This window comes from Xenopus laevis, chromosome 4L (assembly GCF_017654675.1).
Source record: "Xenopus laevis strain J_2021 chromosome 4L, Xenopus_laevis_v10.1, whole genome shotgun sequence".
Classification (NCBI taxonomy): domain Eukaryota; kingdom Metazoa; phylum Chordata; class Amphibia; order Anura; family Pipidae; genus Xenopus; species Xenopus laevis.
Window position 1 is genome coordinate 24,226,710 of NC_054377.1, and position 20,523 is coordinate 24,247,232.

Sequence of the window (20,523 nt, forward strand, 5' to 3'; positions counted from 1 at the left end):
GAGAAAACGGAAATTTGAGTTACTTGATTATAATGGAGTCTGTGGGAGATGGCGTTCCCATAATTCTGAATTTTCTGAACCGGCTTTCGGCTAACAGATCCCATACATAGATATAATCTGATGTATTATGGAAGCTGTGAATCAGCCTTACCCAAATCATAGGTATATTCCCCTGAAACCCATTCACAAACAGATAAAGGATAAATAACTATTTTTCTGTAACTTGTCACTTGCCTATATTAGCCACAATATATGTGTATGAATAACATTTGGATTCATGTTTGTGATCATATACAGGAAGAACCAGTGGGTAAAATGCAAACATTACAGATCAAACTGTGTTTCAATTAGGAGTCCCTCACTAACTGTATTTCCAGTGGCACGTTGGCATCATTTCTATACCTGTGTTTCCCAAATTGTTGGCCTGGTGGCTAAACTAGAACCCCACATTTTTCCAGGCACCTTTCATCTTCAAACCAATTATAAGTTGTAAGAAATGCCCAAATCCCATATAGTGTGATCTGCATAGGGATATGGAAGCTTTTCCATGTCCAGTATTCTTTTGTTCTGCGCTTTTTTCCTTGTTTCACTAATTTTCATGTCAATTTTCAGGCTAAGTTAAAAAAACACATACAAAATCCAAGTTCTGCAGAGCTGATTCATTTCCTGTTTGGCCCCTTGGAACTGGTAAATACATATTTATATATATTTTTCTGTCTCTTGTAGTTTATAAAGCAAAGTCATTAATTTATCTCTGCAAGTGTTCAAGGGCATTCATAAGCCCAAACTATATGATATATTAATTCGTACCTTTATTATTTATCTTTATTTCTGAGTTGACTTGGCCGCTTATGTTGCTTTACAGATAATTCAGAGCTCTGGAGGTCCAGAACTTGGTAGGTCCATCTTAGCTCCATTGTTGTCCAAAGATGCTACTGATTTCCTAAGGGGCCACCTAACACCTAAAGAGATGTCCATATGGGAGGTTCTGGGAGAAAGATGGACAAAATCCAGGTAAGGCTGAATTCACAGGACACGTTTCTCCTTTCTTGGCTATTAATATCCTACACAGTTTTGGAAGAGCTAGATAAATATATCTAAAAAGCAGTAAATAAGAACATAGAGATAAAACAGCCTGCATTGTACAATTATTGACATGAGTATTTCTCTGTGTTAGGGATACTACCTGTGCCTTTTTAAAAATAATTCTCAATATTCACAAAGTATGAATTATTCATAAAGGAGCTGCAGATCTATATATCTATACTCTATAGAGTGTGGCACATCCTCCTTTTCATTCTGTGGGACTAGAATAGATGGACATTTATAATGAGGGAGCCCCTGTGGAGATCTAACCTTTGGTCAGAGCCATTCTAAACTCATAACAAAGTTATAGATATAGGAAAATATTGGGGTAGCAGTAATTCAGCCATACTGTAGTTCCAAGAATAGGAAAACAAATATGTTTTCACCCCAAATCTCATCCTAATGGACCTTCAACCTGAGATTTCAGTTTACACTCTATGCACTCTCTTCAGATGTTTTTCTAAATCGTCTGAGCCCCTCCACCATTGGTTCAAGGCCCTCAAGCCCCACAGTTAGGGAACCACTAAGCTAGGGTCACAGGTTTTGGATGTTGCTGTCAATGGAATTCTCATTACTATTATTTACAAGAATTTATAGAGCCCCAGCATTTCTCATAGCACTGTATAATAAGAGGGTTTATTTACTGAAAATACAGAATTACATACAAAGCAACCAATGACAGATGCAAGAGGAGAAGAGGGCCCTACCCAAAAGAGTTTACAATCTAAGTCTACACATTAGTGTAGTGGCAGTAATGTAACATAGATAAGACATCAGCAATGGGAGGAAATATGATCAAAATAGCTTTACACACAAATGAGATAATAGCATCAATTTATGATGGTCCCAGGCTTGAGTGCAAGAGCAACCAAGAAGCATCCCTTAGTGCTCATTCAGACAGAACTTCTGTCCAGAGTCTGGTGGCACTCCAGCATGAGGTGTAGGGTGCAGGTTGGTGATCGGTAATCAGCCTTGGCAGGAGTATACTGAGATAAAGGATCTGTGATATAGATATCTGTCATCCCAACAATAAAGCTTAGCAGGAAAACTTTGGATCCCTGTCACATGACCACCAGGTCCATGCTGAAATGTTACTAGAACTTGATGCATGCATGAACACACTGTAATGTATGTACTATATGTCAAGCATGCATATGAACTAAATAAAGACAATATGGTAAAAAAATAGAAATTTTGTAAAAAAAGAAAAATTTACATTTGTCAATAAAAATTGTTCTTTTTCAGGGCAGAATGGCCTAAGGAGCCTCCAGTTCAACTGTACATTCCCAAATTTAACAATGGTTGGATACCTCCAGTGGAGATCTTCCAGGGAGCACCATGGGAAACAGAAGCCTACCCATCAGAGCCCAAACCAAGGATACATGAAGAGGTGAGGGGTCCTGTTGGCTTGACATGTACTGTATACAGATATTTAATGTATAGATATATGTCAGTGAAGGGATGCTATTGATGATGACATTTTCTTTCATTATGCAAAGAACAGTTTTTGGGTGGTCAGGCCCTTAAAGACTTAGAAATTTGGCTCAGCCAGATATGGGCATTTCTACAGTCAACTTGTTGTTTTCTAATTTCCACCATTATGCCGGGGCTTCTCTTATTCTGGTGATCTAATTCTGACCTCGTAACCTTAAAGGGTTCACCTAGTGGCGAAACAGGTGAAAAATTAGCGAAACGCGAGTTTTGAGGCCAGCGACAATTTGCAGAATTGACTTTTGACACACATTAAAGAGGATGGGCGTCAGTTTAATCTTGCAACATTTTTGCAAATGTATTCAACGGCAGCAAACACGGAACTTCGGAACCTGTTGAATAAATTCACCCATCACTTGGTTCACCCTTTGCAAAATCTTCCCAAACACAAGAAGTAGCACTTTTCTAAATATATAGCAAAAATCAATCTACAGTAAGGACAGTGTGGTGTCCTGCACTACTGTACCTGCCAGGACAATATTGCCACCCTGAGATGCTTACTCTCCAATATCTACATTGGTGGAGAAGGAGGGTTGGCAACTGAATCTCTGGGGGAGAAATCCTAAGGTACTTTAGGGTAAGCAGTGGCTTTAATTATTAATAAAAGGATCAATATTTGCTACATCAATTCGTTTGCAAAGTTTTTTTTGCCAGTACATCTGCCCTAAAATTCCTGGCTTCGTCCACTACTCAGGTTTGCGCCTCTCTTTTATAGTGAAAGACGTGCAGCTCTCTTTAGTTAGTTGGGCCTAAAAATTGGGGTGTGATCCTAAATGGCATCATGGGGATTATTTATTGACGATTTTTCAAAAATGTGTCAGTGTCCCCTTCAAGACAAAAACAATAATGGGGTTACAATGTGCCCCAAAACTTTTGTACTCAGGGGGTCCAATGCAACAGCTGAAGTTTACTTTTGGCTATACAGAGACAGATTGATGTTTAAAAATGTTAAAGTTAAAACTGTTTTGTTTTCACACAATGAAAGAAAATGTAAATCAAAACAACTTAGCATTAATGTGATTGTAATTGTAAAGCAGTATCTGTTTTATATTCCCTGGATTTTTGCTCCTGAAGCAATGTACTAGAAGCTGATTAAGAGACCTTGTTTCTGAATTAGGAACCAGAGAACAGAAAGGCAAAAACAAAATCTTGTGATACTGCTCTGCTTGGAACTAACCATAGAGATATCAGATGACTCCTCTGCTTAGTTACTTAAATTTCTGCCTGGAACAACAGTACAAGAAGTTCCTTTATTCATGAACTTGATTTTCTACTGTAGTTTGTTGTCTTAACCAACCTTAACCAAGTGACTTTTTACCCTGGACACAAATGAACTGTATATACAGAGATTATTATACTATTCACTGCATGCATGCTCAGAAATGTTTCATTATAGTCTGCTCAAAATGTCGTACTGGGCACCTTGGGTCCTACCCTATAAACCAAGTGACGGCAGCCAAGTCAGTCCGCAGCTGCTTTACAAAACAAAGCATCCCCCTGTATATCTTAAGCTGATCACAGACGCAAAGATCCGATCGTACAAATCAACGTATGATCGGACTTCCCCATCTCCCGACCTGCCACTAACCATTCCGATCAAGTAAAGTAGTTAAAGAACAGATCAGCCGATGTTCTGCTAGTGACAGTCTCCCACTGAAAATCGTACGATCGGCAATACATGCAGAGATATTACCTTCTTTTAACCTGACCAAAAGACTAAACGACTGATCTCCGCCGGACGAAAAATGTCGGGACTCTCCACACGGTCCGAAAATCGTACGAATCCTCGATTCGTACAATCAGATCTTTGCGTCTATGGCCAGCTTAAGTTTCATTTATATCAGGTAGCTTAGCTTTGAGACCAATGCAGGAAACAAGGCACAGTATATAAGCAAATTGTCAAAAAATTGTTACATTTAAATTGGATTGCTTTATTAAATCTCTCCAGTTCCTCAGGGGAATAACAAATGAACCAATAGAGCCCCAGCTGTGTTGAGATTCATGTCCAAGTTTTGTGCTTTTAATGTAGCACTGGAATACGGCCACAAGAGGCCGATTACATACTGTAGATGTTACAGATTGGCAATAGACTGTGGAAAGTATAAAGCTGGCCATAGATGTTGAGATTTTTAAAAGATCAGATCCTGATCGTGAGACCACGATCTTCTCAGAACGATCGTACGATCGTACGAATTTACCATCAACTAAAAAGACCAATTTGCCAGGAAAACAAAGGGTAGCTGCCTGCTTGGCCCTGCAAACATAGATAGATTGCACTGGGACCGACAAAGATTTTTTGACCTGGCCGATCAATTTCCTGACAGATGTCGGCCGAAAAATCATAAGATGTACGATCGTTCGAATACCACTAACCGCACGATAATTTCGAAGTATTGGTTGGGCTTCCCTAAAATCGGTCGTTTGGCAAGAAGAATCGTCGCGTCTATGGGGAGCTTAACTATAGTTGCTCTACTCAGGGAAGCCTGGGTTTGATTAGTGTAAATTTGCATTAAATTCTTGTTGGTTTCAGAAAGTCATTTTAATACTCCATTGCAAAAGGCACCAAACATATACAGACAGTGACATTTCTGCCAGATAACGGGATAACTTATACTATACCCGGGCCTGGACTGATACATGAATGTTCTAATTTCAGGCTGCCCCTGCCAATGGCAATCCATACAGGACAAATTCATTCAAACAGCCTCATCCAGATCAAGATCTCAGGACCAGCCCTCAGATGAATAGGTGGGTACGGAAAGCACCTGGGACATAACTGAGGCCACACTGACATATTCTCTTCCCTGCCTCAGAAAGAATTTTGACTTGATTTTAAAGGTCTATCATGTGCTGACTGTATCTACATGTTTATTTATAAATGAATGCCTTTTTACAGGGGGTTTTCACATTTAAACTAACTTTTAGTATGATGTAGAGAGTGATATTCTGAGACAATTTGCAATTGTTTTTAACATTTTATTATTTGTGGTTTTTTTTCGAGTTTTTTAGCTTTTTGTTCAGCAGCTGCAGTTTGCAATTTCAGCAATCTGTTTGCTAGGGTCTAAATGACCCTAGCAACCATGCATTGATTTGAATAAGAGACTGGAATATGAATAGGAGAGGCCTGAAAAGATCAGTACGGTAATAAAAAGCAGTAATAACTATAAATTTGTAGCTTTACAGAGCATTTGTTTCTTAGATGGGGTCACTGAACCCCCATTTGAAAACTAAAAAGAGTCAGAAGAAGAAGGCAAATAATTTAAAAACTTTAAAAAAAGAATTTAAAAAGTTGCCTAGAATTAGCCATTCTATAACATAAGATTAACTTGCAGATGTGCAAGGGCCAAGACACATGACACGTTTTGATTGTTGCTACTCGATCGCTTGTCATTGACTTGAATCCAATGTAAAGGCTGCATGCAGGGGATGCAGGGGATTGTTGCCCTAAAATGCTTGCCATTGTGTTCCTTAAAGTGGCTATTGATGTTAGGATTACGATCCAGGAAAGATCTTTCATTTCAACACACACGTGTAGTGCTGAATCGTCAAATATACAGGTAGAAACAATAGAATTCTACCTGTATCTGACAGTTCAGCACTAACAATGGCCGATGTTCAGGTGCCTTCAAAGGGGCCCGATCAACGAGCCAACCAATACAATACCAATAAAGTCTTCTGTCGATATTGGTAGGCTGGTCTCCCACCATATACGCTCCGAATATTGTATGAACATTTTTTTGTACGATATTATCGGTGCGTCTATAGTCACTTTAGCCCTGCAGGCAGATTCATGTCAGTTGTTTAATTACTTTGTTCAGAATGTACACAAGTAACTGCTTAGTAACTGATGCAGTCAATCTTGTTTTTGCTCTGGTAGAAGTTATGAAGCTCCAGTGCCGCCCCAGCCACAAAAGTTAGCCAAAATCCGCTATGACTTCACTGCTCGCAATGCCAATGAGCTTTCAGTGCTGAAAGATGAAGTTCTGGAGGTAATGGACTCAGTCATTTGTTCCTGCTTATAACATGAGACCCATATGTTCCATGATTATGAGTGATTGAGTTTGCTCTTGTGTAGGTGCTGGAGGATAATAAACAGTGGTGGAAGCTGAGAAACAGGATCGGACAAGAAGGCTATGTTCCTTATAATATCCTTGATTTAGTGTCAACTGATGAAGCCTCCAACCAAGATGGGACTTATGGAACAGCAGTAAGTGGGTTTATGTCTAATGTCTCAGAAGAAGTGGCCAGCTCCATGTTGTAGCTCCCACCCTTTCCAGCTACAGTAAGGTGATCCCAGTGGTGGCCAATAAAAGTGCAACTATTTGGGAGTTTTAACCTTGAAAATAAGTTGCAGGTAAAACTTAAGGTGGCCATACACGGATAGATCCGCTCCTTGAGGTGGGCGATATCAGGCTGATCCGATTGTGGGCCCTAGGGCCCAACGATTGGATCATAATAATGGGTAAACGGCGGTCGGATCGCAGTGCCGCATCAACGAACAGATGCGGTCCGCAATCTGACAGGATTTTTAGTCCAGTCAGATCAACATCTGGCCGACTTTTGGGCTGATATTGATCGGGGAAGCCCGTCGGAGGGCCCCATACACGGGCCAATAAGCTGCCGACTCGGCTTGTCGGCAGCTTTTATTGGCCCGTGTATGGCCACCTTTAGTCCCTGTGTAAAATGTATAATAAAGCAGTAGAATTCTTAATGAATCAGATGAAAGTTGAGTGTAGGACTGGCAAGACCACAGATAACCTTAATGTAGTTGCCCACCTTAAATATATTGCAATATATGGACAAACAATCCCTGTTAGTTTAGTAGCTTAAGGCACAAAATGTCTCAATGTCCTTAATATATTAATAATGGGTTGAGTGCAGAGGACCTTGTGTATTTGTCTTTATGCCTAAAGTCTCAGGTAGCAGAAAACACAAACCAGAACATACTATTATTAGCTGGATATGATACATGAACTCTCATACAGAGACAATAAAACATGTTTTTTTTGCTATTACTGAATGCATGAACCTGGTAATGCCCTGACTGGCTTCATGCTGGACTTGCCCTGTCACATCATTAATACATATTTTTTTATGTCTCTTTTGTTATTCAGTTGTCAGCAGTAAATGGGGAAAAGGTATTTGAATAGCTCTACTTTCATTCAAAGAATGGTCAAGAAACATTTATTTGTATCCATAGTTGCTGATGTATCTTATCCAGAGTCCCATGCCAACGTCTCTCGCAGTTCAGTTGGAAATAGTGATAACAATTAGCAGACTTTATTAACTCCAGACAAACATACCCTGGTGATCACTCATCACTCTCAAAGTCTCTGAGATATTTACACAGGGGCCAACTTATCAGTCCTGGCTACCATTTTTACAAATGACCCTAAGCATAAAGGGGTGTTAATTATACCACAGTATTGGATTTATAATAAAATGCACTTGCTAATCCCCAAATTTTTTAAACTAAAGCGGTCAAAAATGCGGGACCCAACTTCTCAAGGACTACTGGAAGTCAAAATGCTCCCTTCGGGAAATATGAGCAACAAGCTACATATTGATGCTCCAACAAAGCAAAGTGCTATCCTTATGATATCTGATCATGGGTATGGTTCTTCTGCATGATTTAGAAACTCAGTTATTTACCCATAGTTTATTATAGAGAGAAACCATTTTTCTTGCATCGTCAAGAAGATTAAGGTCTGGTTAGGTATCCAGGTTGTTGCCTGTACATAGTATATAAAATGCATTTAATAGCAAAGCATCTCCATTAACTTCAATGAACAGTCACCAAGCTACAGTAGGTGCCTTCTCGACCCTCCCAACCACTCACAATAAAACAAAACAGCACTGTTAGGGTAGGACTACACAAACGATTTTGGCGCGATCTGACACGCTGCAACAAAACGCGACTGCATCTGACAGTCGTGTTGCGATCCGACGCGCTGTGACACCATGCGACACTTCTTTAAATCTCTTACCTTATTTCTGTCGCATGCGACTTGTCCCAGGCGTTTTGTCACAGCGATTCGGATCGCGCCAAAATCTTTTGTGTAGTCCTACCCTCAAACTGAAAAAAGTTTTAGTTTCTGACCTTTCTTGTTCAAAGTACCCTGTACTTTGTACTTACCCTGTACTTTGTTCTTAGTATCTGGATACATCCCTACCTTAGTAAAGGATACCCTTATTTGCCTTTTGATGGACTCGACTACAAATTTTAGACCGCTTAATAAGCAATGAGTTTCAGATTTTTACATTGCAGGACATATAAATGTCACAATTCACTTGGAAATGTACAGAGGACTTTATATGTAAATAGTCTGTAATAATTCCAACTCACAATTAGGGGGTTATTTATCAAAGGTTGCGTTTATGGGGTTTGTGAGACTTTTCATACCTCAAATAAACTCACAACTGGAAAGTTTTCTTATTTATGAAAAACTCAAATGTAAAAAACTCAAAAATACTCGAATTGATCAATTTTTGAGGGAAACTCACCAAAAAAATACCCAAACATAAAGAAGGCTACAAACATCTTCAAATGGTTCAAGGGACCTCTACCATTCACCTCGACCTTTAATAAATAACCTCCTTAATATTTCAGAATAAGTGCTCTGGGATTCTGATATGTTCTGTTTTCCTCATGGTAATACTGAACTATTGTACCTAAAAAACAGCCTAGTTTAAAGGAGAACTAAACCCTAAAAATCAATATGGCTAAAAATGCCATATTTTATATAATGAATTTATTGCATCAGTCTAAAGTTTCAGCTTCTCAATAGCAGCAATGATCCAAGAGTACAAAATTGTCACAGGAGGTCACCATCTTGCAAAGTGTCTGCAACACTAACTTGGTTGACTTCAATTATCCAGACATTGACTGGGGTAATGGGGTTGCTTAGGGGATGTCGCAAAATATCAAGCATAAATAAGATTGGCCTGTAATAAAAGCTGATGCTACAAGGCTAATTATAACATTCTGGTGCTATTTGCGTTGGTTTCTGTGCTGCCTGTATTAATTACTAATCATCCTTATACTGAGGCATTTATAGGAATATCCTTCGATCAAAAAAACTTAGGAAAGCCTATGGGGACCTTCCCCATAGGCTAACATTGACTTCGGTAGCTTTTAGCTGCCGAACTAGGGGGTCGAATTTTTTTTTAAAGAGACAGTACTTCGACTATCGAATGGTCGAATAGTCGAACGATTTTTACTTCGATAGTCGTAGTCGAAGGTCGAAGTAGCCCATTCGATGGTCGAAGTAGCCCAAAAAAACTTCGAAATTCGAAGCTTTTTACCTTCGAATCCTTCACTCGAAAGTTAATGAATCGGCCCCTTAATGTACAACATTTCTAGCTACTTTTTTAGTTAAGCTTTAGTTCTCCTTTGAATGGTCTGGCAAGAAAAGAATGATGTTTTTTTTGCAGAACAATTCAAAATACAGAGAAGATATGAGTCCTCGGGCTGTGGGTCCTTCCAGCCCAGTTTACAAACTCCCCAGCACCTTTTCAGGAGACAAATGGTCGACCAATCCCAGTAACAAGGAACGTAAGTAAATACTTAAATACAGCTTATGTGTTGACAACTTTATTAATAAGTTGCTTTAGAATACTGACTTGTTACACATATAAAAAGTATACATACTACTACAGCACTAGCAGTTCTCCGGTACTATGTGATTGTACGTCACTGACAGGTATGGGGCAGCACTGCAGCAGATTTACTAATTTATAAGATCATGACTCTTGTAATAAACTAGTAACTGAGCTTGCTTGAATGCTTCACACTCCACGTTGACTTCTATAGAAGCCTGTCAGTTTTTAGATTTTCATTCAGATTGTCAAATTTTTTTGACAGGTGAAAACATTGAATCTTGGAAATTCCAGTTTGGAATATTCAGACTCAAATCCATTTCAGATTTGGATTTTTTTTTGCTATAATTTTGCAGAACTGATTGACTATGAAGATTTTCATTCATCCAGGTCATGGTATATCTAGTACAGGTATGGGATCCGTTATCCGGAAACCCATTATCCAGAAGGGTCAGAATTACAGAAACATAGACTCCATTTTATCCAAATAATCAGAATTTTTAAAAATGATTTCCTTTGTCTCTTTAATAGTAAAACTTGTACTTGATCCAAACTAAGATACGATTAATCCTTATTGGAAGCAAAACCAGCCTATTGGGTTTATTTAATGTTTAAATGATTTTCTAGTAGACAAGACATGCAGATCGATGTTACGGAAAGATCCGTTATCTGGAACCCCCCACGTCCCGAGCATTCTGGATAACAGGTCACATACCTGTATAAGTAATTCTAAAACAACTGGACCTGCTGCCAGAATTACTTATACTAGATATAATGTCACAGGAAAGTTGTTAAAAAAAGCACTGTAATGCATATTAAATTGCTCAGAAATACTGTTCAAAAAAAAATGTTTAAATAATTTGGTTAATATTTGAAGGTTAATATTTTTTATCTACAGTTTACTAAAAGGAGTGTACTACAAGTTTTCATTCACAGATCATTCAGATTTCAAATGCTTCTAATGTAGATCCACTTCCCTTGCTCTACATTGGCCCGTCAACCCCTACATGGCCAAAACTGGTCATTCCTAGGGAGCTAATGAGCACCCATCCTGTCTGTGCTGTTAAACCCAGTAGCTGATCTTTAGCCTATAGGGTTCTATGTCTTTCCCAGAGCAATGGGGCAACAATTGGGGCACTAGGCTCTGCTTCTGCTGGGGGTCCAAGGACTGTAGGGGGCCCAGAGTAGTTCTGAGTAATATGCACTTTCGTTATATATATTTAGGGCACTACATCTCACCTAAGATTTGGGGGGAGCCACACTTTTTCTTTGCTGTAAAAAAAAAATTATATTAGAGAGCAGCCGAGTGGAATACCTATATGCATTTGTATTTAGATTTATATATTTATTTCTCTTACTTCCATTAGTTACAATTGATTACTGCAGACAATCCCTACAGGGCATGAATGGGGTCATGACTTGATGGGTTTTTTTTTCTGCTGTAGAGTTAATTCACCACATGGATGAAGTGAACGACGAGCTTCTAAAGAAAATCACAACTAATCAGCCAGCCAAGAGGAACTTCAAATTAGATAAGCCTCAGTCAGTGTATGTCCCCTTGAACTATGAGTCAGAGCCAGAGGAGGTCAAAGCCTGGCTGGAGGCCAAGGGTTTCAGTAAAGGGTAAGTTCGCAACATGTTTGTGTCTGTTATATTGCTGCATACAGTAGTAATGTTTCCATATAAGCAAGTATTAAAAGAGAAGGAAAGTCTTATCCCACTGGTCCCAAATATTAGGCACCCCCAAGTGAATGTATTTACTTACCTGAAACCTTCGGCCTGTGCTCCTATCAGCAGAAAACTGCACCAGCCCGGGGTTATACCAGTGAGCACCACTGAGAGATCCTCTTCAGTCTTCTTCTTTCTTCAAATTTACCGGGGGGAAAAGAATGCGCATTAGAACGAAATAGCTGACTTGTTTGTTGAAGTTCAGCTTCTCGCTCTAATGCGCATGCGTAGCCGCGATAAGAAAGAAGAAGCCGGAAGAGGATCCGTGGTGCTCACTGGAATACCATGGGCTGGTGCAGATTTATGCTGATAGGAGCACCGGCCCAGAGTTTCAGGTAAGTAAATATATTCACTTGGGGTTGCCTAACATTTGGCACCCCAAGTGAGATATGACTTTCCTTCTCCTTAAGGGTCAGGGCACACAGGCAGATTAGTCGCCTGGCCTCGGGCAACTTCGGAAAACGAATTGCGCCGAGTGCCATCCCGCTGGCGATTTACCTTTTAACCGTCAGGAAGGCAGGGGAGGCAGTTTGGGGAGATTAGTCCCCCCGAAGAGGAGATTTGTCGCCGAGCGACTAATCTCCCTGAATCTGCCTATGCGCCCTGACCCTTAACTGTGCCTGTTCGTATGTTATCTTTAACTACTGTACAAATCATATATATATAACCCTCTTAAGTTTTTTATGGTACATACTGTAACATTAATCCTTAGAACAAATTCCCCATTTTAGCATATTTAATACTTTCTAGCAATGTGGTTTTAATGCTATATATGTACATGAATTATGGGCAGAGACATACAAATTGCTTCTTAAACAGTATGGGGGTTATTTACTAAAATCAGTACTTATCTCATAAATTAAATTAAAAAAAGCTCGGCCAAACTCCCATCCCTTTTCCTTATTTAATAATAAAATAACTCGAATAAATCAGATCGGAAAGTAATCCAATAAAATCGAGCGAAAACCCAATTTTACCATTTTTCTGACTTTTTTTCCCGAATCACTCAATTTATTTGTTTGTTTTTTTTGCCTGAAAGCCCGAATTGGATTATCTTTCCTATATATGTACATGAATTATGGGCAGAGACATACAAATTGCTTCTTAAACAGAATGGGGATTATTTACTAAAATCAGAATTTATCTCATAAATTAAATTAAAAAAGCTCGGCCAAACTCCCATCCCATTTCATTATTTATTAATAAAATAACTCAAATAAATCAGATCGGAAAATAATCCAATAAAATCGAACAAAGCCCCAATTGTATGATTTTTCAGATTTTCCCCCGAATCACTCATTTTATTTGAGTTTTTTTGCCTGAAAGCCCCGAATTGGATTATCGGGCTAAATCCAGCTCAAACCAATAAATCTTCAAATTGTGATAGGGACATCTCCCATTGACTTATACATGACTTTTACAAGTTTGAGATGGTGGATTTTTGGATTTGGCCTTTTTGCAGCATTGGGGTATGATAAATCTGAGAAATTGGAGGTGTTTTTCCCATGAAAAATTCGAGTTTTTGCCCCAAAAAGCCCGACCAGATAAATTTGAGGTAAAGTAACTAACCCCCCAAGTGCCAAAAAAAACCTCCTCTGATATGCGTATCTGTTTTGTTTTATAGGACAGCCTCACAGCTGGGTATCCTAAATGGCGCACAGCTTTTCTCTCTGAACAAGGAAGAGCTGAAGAAAGTCTGTGGTGAGGAGGGAGCCCGGGTGTACAGTCAAATGGCTGTCCAGAAATCACAGTTAGAGGTAAGAACTCATCTCGTTAGGGCTGTGAAGAATCTGGATTAAGGATTTAGGGCTGTGAAGAATCTGGATTAAGGACTGCAGTCACAAGTACCTGCAGGGCCGCTCTGGCCATGAGGCAAGGTGAGAATCTTGCCTCGGGCAGCACGGAACGGCCAGTTACCAAGGGCGGCAAAAAGCCTCCTCTGGTAACTTTAAGAGACAAATTTCCGTTTTTTAAAACAGAAATAGCGCTCACTGCACTAGCAATGTGGCCCCTCCTCCACCCGCTCCGACGCTGGAAGTTAGAAGAGCGGAGCAGGAGGAGGGACGGCATTGGGGCTGCTGCCTCAGGTGGCAGCAGCCCCTGAAACGTGCCTGAGTACCTGTGAAATACAGCTCCCACCTATACACACACCTTAGACTGAAACTTCCTGTCTTCCTTCCATCTAATTACAAGGCATGTCCATATCTCCTCTAGAAACTTCTACTCAGAGCAAGAGAGTTTATTGTATGGCCTTTTTATATATTTCAATAACATGATCATATTTTATAAAGCCTTACTATACTTTATAAAAGAGAAGGATAACCCTCTTCTTCCATGAATCTATACACCTTTTTAATGTTGGGAAATATGTTGTTGGCCCTTGTTGCTGTTGGCATTGCTAAGTACACACACAAGTTCCCCTAGGTCCTTCTTCATCAAATATTCGCCTAGTTTAGTGCCTCGGTATAGCTTCGTATTTCCAAATATGCGGGTGCCATAACACTAGAATTCTGGGATAAAATATTGCATTTTTGAGAGGCCGTGGTAATCGATAGATCCATTACTTTCTGTGGCATTGCCATTCATTATCTTTTTTTCCATTTATAAAATAATTACAGAGCGCTCTGAGAAATCACCCCCAAAATGCTAGCAAGTTCACCATGTGCCATTACCATTATGATCAAAGTTCATCCCTGTTTTCGATGCCATCTGAATCACATCAGAATGTAGTTGTCAGGAGCACTCCGCTGTGGAGCGTTCCACTTCGTATCCAGGATGGCGGCACCCAGCGCTGTGCACTGACATCATCGTGGCGATAATTGCGCCAAAATTCAAAATAAAAAGATGCCTAGGTCACAGGTTCAATGCCTGATTATAGGCCTATTATAAATTGGTGGGACCACAAATAAAAAATGTAAAATTCAGGGTAAAACTTAAAATCAGGGTACTAAAAATAGATTTTTCACTGTATCCCTAAACAACGTTTTGAGATTTAAGGGTACATTGGATAAAAGTATAAAAACAGAGTGTATAAAAATGTTTGACTGGCAGTATGTCAATTTAATATTTGCAATAAATAAAGGTTTCAGGATCAGAGCTGCCTATTTATCTTTAATGGATTCTATCCTGATTTTTAGGGCAGGGGCACACAAAGCTACTGGGGGAGATTAGTTGCCCAGCGACAAACCACTTCTTCTTCGGCCAATAATCTCCCTGAACTGCCTCCCTGCCAGCTACAATCTAAATCGTCGGCGGGAAGGCAATCGGAGCACTACGTTTTCCGAAGTCGCCTGAAGTTTCCTCGTGAGGATTTAGATTCTACCAGGCGGGAAGGCTTTTCGGGGAGATTATTTGCCTGAAGAAGAGACGATTTGTCGACAGGCGACTAAATCTCCCTGAATCTTAACGTATGCCCTTACCCTTATGGTGTTGTTTTTATTACTAAATACACCAGATAATTCACTCTACCATATAAAATGTTATTATTCCTTAACCCACAAGTATATTTTTTTAGTTTAAGTTTATCAGTGCACAAGTCACTTGACTGGCAACACCTGGGAAACTAACAACATGTCTAGCCCATGTCAGATTTCAAAATTAAATTTAAAAGACTGTTTGCTCTTTTGTAAAACAGATTTCAGTGCAGCATTCTGCTGGAGGCGCACTATTCAATGATGCATTTAAAAAACATGCTTTCCTGTGACAGACTACATTTAAACAATTCAATCTCATCTCAGTGGATATTAAATTATGTTTCAGAAAAGTCGAGGGGACACAGAACTGCAGGAAATCATGAGGAGGCGCCAAGAAAGGATCGATTCTAGCAACTAGCACTTTATTCCTCTGCATCCCCAATTTTTTTTTTTACTTGTGCAAAACTTAGCATCCGGGGAAATCCGTGAAGCCTTGCAGAATCACACAGTGCTGTGAGCGACGATGGCTGGAAACGACATTATTGTTTCTTAGTGGCATGTAAATCTTTAAAGGAACAGCCAAGTAAACACCGCATCTATACTATATATACATTTATACATATAAATACAAAGGTGTAACAGAGGTTTCTAACTAACATAGTGGGATTAATGAAAGGTTGTTGGGATATTGTGCACAGTCCTTGCAAATTATCCAAGTGTAATATACGTTGTTATAATGAAGTATTATCTTGATGAAAGGCCTACTGCACCTGCTTAGTGTATAGATTAATATATAGGAATCATATATTTATATGTATATCTTTGCTGAACTCTGCTGTAATGTTATCTTAACATATCATTTTATACTCTCATCCTCTCCTGCTGGAGGTTAAATAGGGGGATAGCTTTAAAGTGATCCAGGCACCTGCATCTAACCATTCCCATTATAAAATTATCTTTAGCTCTACTTTAAGTCTTTTTTTTGGTGCCTGCAGACTGAGTCTCCTTTTGTTGGCAAAGCCTTTGCTCCTGCAAGAAGCAGATCAGATCACAATAAACCAGCACTATCCAAAGCAACGAGCAGGAGGCAGAATGGGGCAACCAATAAGAGCTCAAGATTTTTTTTATAAAAGTGAAATTTTGGTGTTGTGCACGTGCCTGTGTCAGTATTGCATGAAAGTATTATTTTTATACATACATACATATCTATCTTTAATAAAGTGATCCGATGTAGAAGCAGCTTGAGCTAGATAAAAGCCTTGTTCTCAGTCAGAAGGTAAGAAATGCTGTTAATGTGGTTGCTATGCGATATGTTTGAGGGTACACATTGTTTTAGTGGTGTAGCAATGAGAATGGGTTTTCCCCTCCCCCCGCATACAAGTAGATTGATATAGAGGCATATATACAGGCAACATACAATTCCTTTTCCTTGATTCGGAGGTGCACTTAATGCTACCAAGAGGTTAATGCTACCAAGAGGTTGCATTTACTTACGCAAATTTATCAAAATTTCTTATTAAAACAAAGTCGACCTTACTTCCATCCACAAATTTAACTAGTTTATTAAAAAGTCTTGAAATTGTTCGACAATTCCAGTTTGACGCCCGAATCGTATGATTTTTATGAGTTGTCGCCCAAAATCCAGCGCAGAAAACAATGTCAAGAAACATCTTCAAATTGTAAAATGGACATCTGCCATTGACTTCTACATGACCTCGACAGGTTTTAGATGGAGTATTCGGATTTCTAGCAACTTTGGGATATATTATATTTATAAAAATTCAAGTTTTCCCCCTAAAAAACTTGACCAGAAAAAAACGAGACGTCATAAATAGGCCCCTAAATGTCTTTAACTCAACTTCAGACATTTTACCATGCAGCACAAAGGGTTTTTATTGTACCTGATACCTGATTGTGTTATTGTTCCTAATTTTGAGATCTGGGAGAAGGTAGAGAAAGGCACCTAGGAATTTGCTTCTACATGACCTAGCAGGTGACAATAGGACACTGCAACCATCTGATGTCACACCCATTCCCCCAACAGTGGGCCTTCTTGGATGCTCCAGTTGTCTATTGGGTGCTTCCATTTTCCCAATGTGGGCCTTATTAAGTGAATTTTAGATATTGCAGTGACCCCAGGCAAGCAACTTAATTTTTTGTTAATCTGACTTCCCTAATTCAGTCCTACTGATCAGTTAAGTAAGTTTAAAGATAATTAACTATATTGAAGCCCTCTGATATAGTTCTATACAATTGTACCTTCACCTGCATTTACACCACAAAATGAAGACAAAGATGATTCAACCAGACCAGAGCTAAGGACTCCATGCCCAACTGGTTTTTACCAACCCTCTTAAATCTTTCATTGCTTAAAATATTTTTTTCCTTAGGGATTCGGTGTGTGGCGCCTTCTAATAGCTGCTTTTCTTAAAAGAAAAAAGTGGTGTAGAGCTATGGGGATTGCTACATTGTGTTCCATTAACTGTGGTCAATAAAATTCAGCAAGAATGAAATACTTTGGGCTCCCCTGTCCTTAGAGCCTACTACTCACTGCATTAAAGATTTTCATGCGTAAAACAAAGTAGTTCTCAGTGACACAATACTACAATAGGTCTTCTATCTGTTATAATAGGTCCGCAGAAGAGCCAGCAAATATACTAAAAGTGGGGCAGATTTTAAGTACGTCTATCGCACTGTAGACAATTTCTATTTCTAAGGAGAATTTTCATCCAGGCTTCAGTGCACTCAGATTAAATTATTGGAAGACTTGACAAAATATTTTTTGAAAAAAAATACATTTAAATATAAAAAAGAGGTCTATCTGCCTTAATTCTTCTCCTAATATGTGCTTTTCGCAAGTACCACGGTTTGCTATGTAACAGTGTTGGATTGTGAATGTAGGATGTGCCCTTACACCCCATGATTATTAAATATATTTTCCATAACACAGAGCATTATGATCAAGTTACATTTAAGAGAAAAATATTGTTTGTCTCAAACCATAAATTATAATTATATTGTTCATAATATATTGATACTGTATGTATGTATGTGTATGTTTTAGAGTGGAATGGAAGTGGGCGTGGCAAGATAAAATATCATATTTAATGGAAATCTAAATACAATATTTACATTCAAAATGTCAAAAAAAAAATAAATCCAATAATCAAATGTTGTGGCAATATTTTTGTCTTAAAAGGAATATAAACTTTAATTTTTTTTTCTTTTTTAAATAATAACAATTAGTTATATTGAGAAACTATGTATAGAAACAGGAATATTAAAATTAACTATTTTCTTAATATTACTCTAAGAATATCAATATTAACTATTTTCTACATATTACTCTATTAATGTTGAACCCATGTCAAGATTATCAGGGGTTCACTTCCACCCATCCTCCCCAGTAATCATGTTCCTCTGCCCTAGAGCTGCTCATCTCCAGAGCTGTAGCTTTTGAAGACAAGTCCCTTGGAAGAAACCTGGCTACAACTCAGATTGTTGAAAGGAAATAAGATTTCAGAGTCTATTAATGATCTAGCGCCAGAGACAGAAAATCTTCTCTGCTAAGGATAAATACAACCAGGGTTCAGAAGTATTAGAGTTTATTTGGAAAAAATACAGTTTGAAGGTCTAATTACTAATGCAAATAAATAAGTCAAGATAGTTACCCTTTAACCAGAAATTTAATATAAGCTGATGTTGCCTTCTTTTTAAAGACAGATTGCTCAAATAGATCTTCCAAACCAGGGCTGTCCAATTTAGGGTTGCCACCTTATCGGGAAAAAAATATCGGCCTTCCTATTTATTTATCTTTTTTCCCTATCAATAACATTGGGATCAGCCATCATTTTTACCGGCTAGGTGGCACCCCTAGTCAAATTGGAGGCTGTATATGCCCCTCCAAAGGAATATTATGCCCCCCCAGTCTCTCCATGGGCTTCCCTTATTTTAATATAATCCGGTCCTTCAGCATCTTATATAAGAGGGGATCGGCCCACTGCATGTAGTGGGTTGAAGGGCAATGTTTTAAAAAAGACACAGAACAATTATGTATTAGAGTTAAAGGAAAACGATACCCCTAAATGATTACTTAAGCAACAGACAGTTTATATGATATTAAGTGGCATATTAAAGAATCTTACCAAACCGGAATATATATTTAAGTATATCTTGCCCTTTTACATCTTTTCCCTTAAGACACCATTTCGTGATGGTCTGTGTGCTGCCTCAGAGATCACCTGACCAGAAATACTACAGCTCTAACTCTAACAGGAAGGGTGGAAGCAAAAGACAAAACTTTGTCCTTTAATTGGCTTGTATGACCTAACATGTATGGTTTGTTTGTGTGCACCGTGAATTGCAGGATCCCAGGGGGCGGCCCTTATTTCTTAACAATGACAATTTTCTATTTAGGATTATCTAATGGTACATATTACAAGAAAAGTATATTATTATGAAAATTGTTTATTTACATAAAGCAGGGTTTTACATATGAGCAGTTTTCTGCAATATATTTCTATAGAGACCTACATTGTTCAGGGTTATAGTTTTCCTTTAACTGTCTCTCTAAAAAAACAACTCAGCCACAAAGCCTGTATAAAGCCAGATATGTGAGAGTACATCAAGGAAGAGAAACTTGATAATTTAAGAGTACAACATTTTTAATTATTTTACGTTTGTTCATTTCCATTTAAATATATTTGAAAAACAAAGGGTCAAGGAGGCTATTTGTCCAATTCTAACCCAGTTTCCTACCAGTAAGATTACTGAACGAGTCTAAAATAGAGAGCAATACATATCAGTCACATAACAGCTATGTACAGATTCCAGCAGTTCGGCTTGTCTCTGGAAATTTTGTGAAGTTTTCAAAATGTATTTTCATATTCAATATTTTTCCTATATTAGTTCAGCAAGTATTATCCCTACTGCACTACATGCACTGATTGTTGTTAATTGTCAGTCGTACCAGAGTTACTGAACCATATTAAATTGTGATCCTCTAAAAAAAACATATTTTGTGGGACCCACTAATGACAGTGTTGGAACCAGAATGGAGATCCCACAGCTGACAGTCTGAGAAATGTTTTCCTTTTTTTGATAACATTAGAAAGTAAATATGTTATAATAAAGTGATAGCTATGTTTTAAACTGCCTTTAACTATGCAGGAATGTTAAACACATAGAGTATGAGATGTTTTAGGGA

At 38.5% G+C, this 20,523-nt stretch overlaps 1 protein-coding gene across 1 annotated transcript in view; it reads left to right on the forward strand.

Annotated features, from left to right (window-relative positions):
* eps8l2.L (EPS8-like 2 L homeolog) overlaps positions 1-15,769 on the forward strand; it is an 81,911-nt gene extending 66,142 nt beyond the window's left edge. Inside the window, exons 12-21 of the mRNA XM_018257561.2 lie at positions 613-687; positions 866-1,014; positions 2,332-2,476; positions 5,234-5,325; positions 6,455-6,566; positions 6,653-6,784; positions 10,012-10,132; positions 11,622-11,799; positions 13,529-13,661; positions 15,664-15,769. Of these exons, the coding sequence (XP_018113050.1) occupies positions 613-687; positions 866-1,014; positions 2,332-2,476; positions 5,234-5,325; positions 6,455-6,566; positions 6,653-6,784; positions 10,012-10,132; positions 11,622-11,799; positions 13,529-13,661; positions 15,664-15,735 (1,209 nt within the window). The 3' untranslated portion in view covers positions 15,736-15,769. The remainder of the gene's footprint in view (positions 1-612; positions 688-865; positions 1,015-2,331; positions 2,477-5,233; positions 5,326-6,454; positions 6,567-6,652; positions 6,785-10,011; positions 10,133-11,621; positions 11,800-13,528; positions 13,662-15,663) is intronic.
* The last annotated feature ends 4,754 nt before the right edge of the window (positions 15,770-20,523 follow it).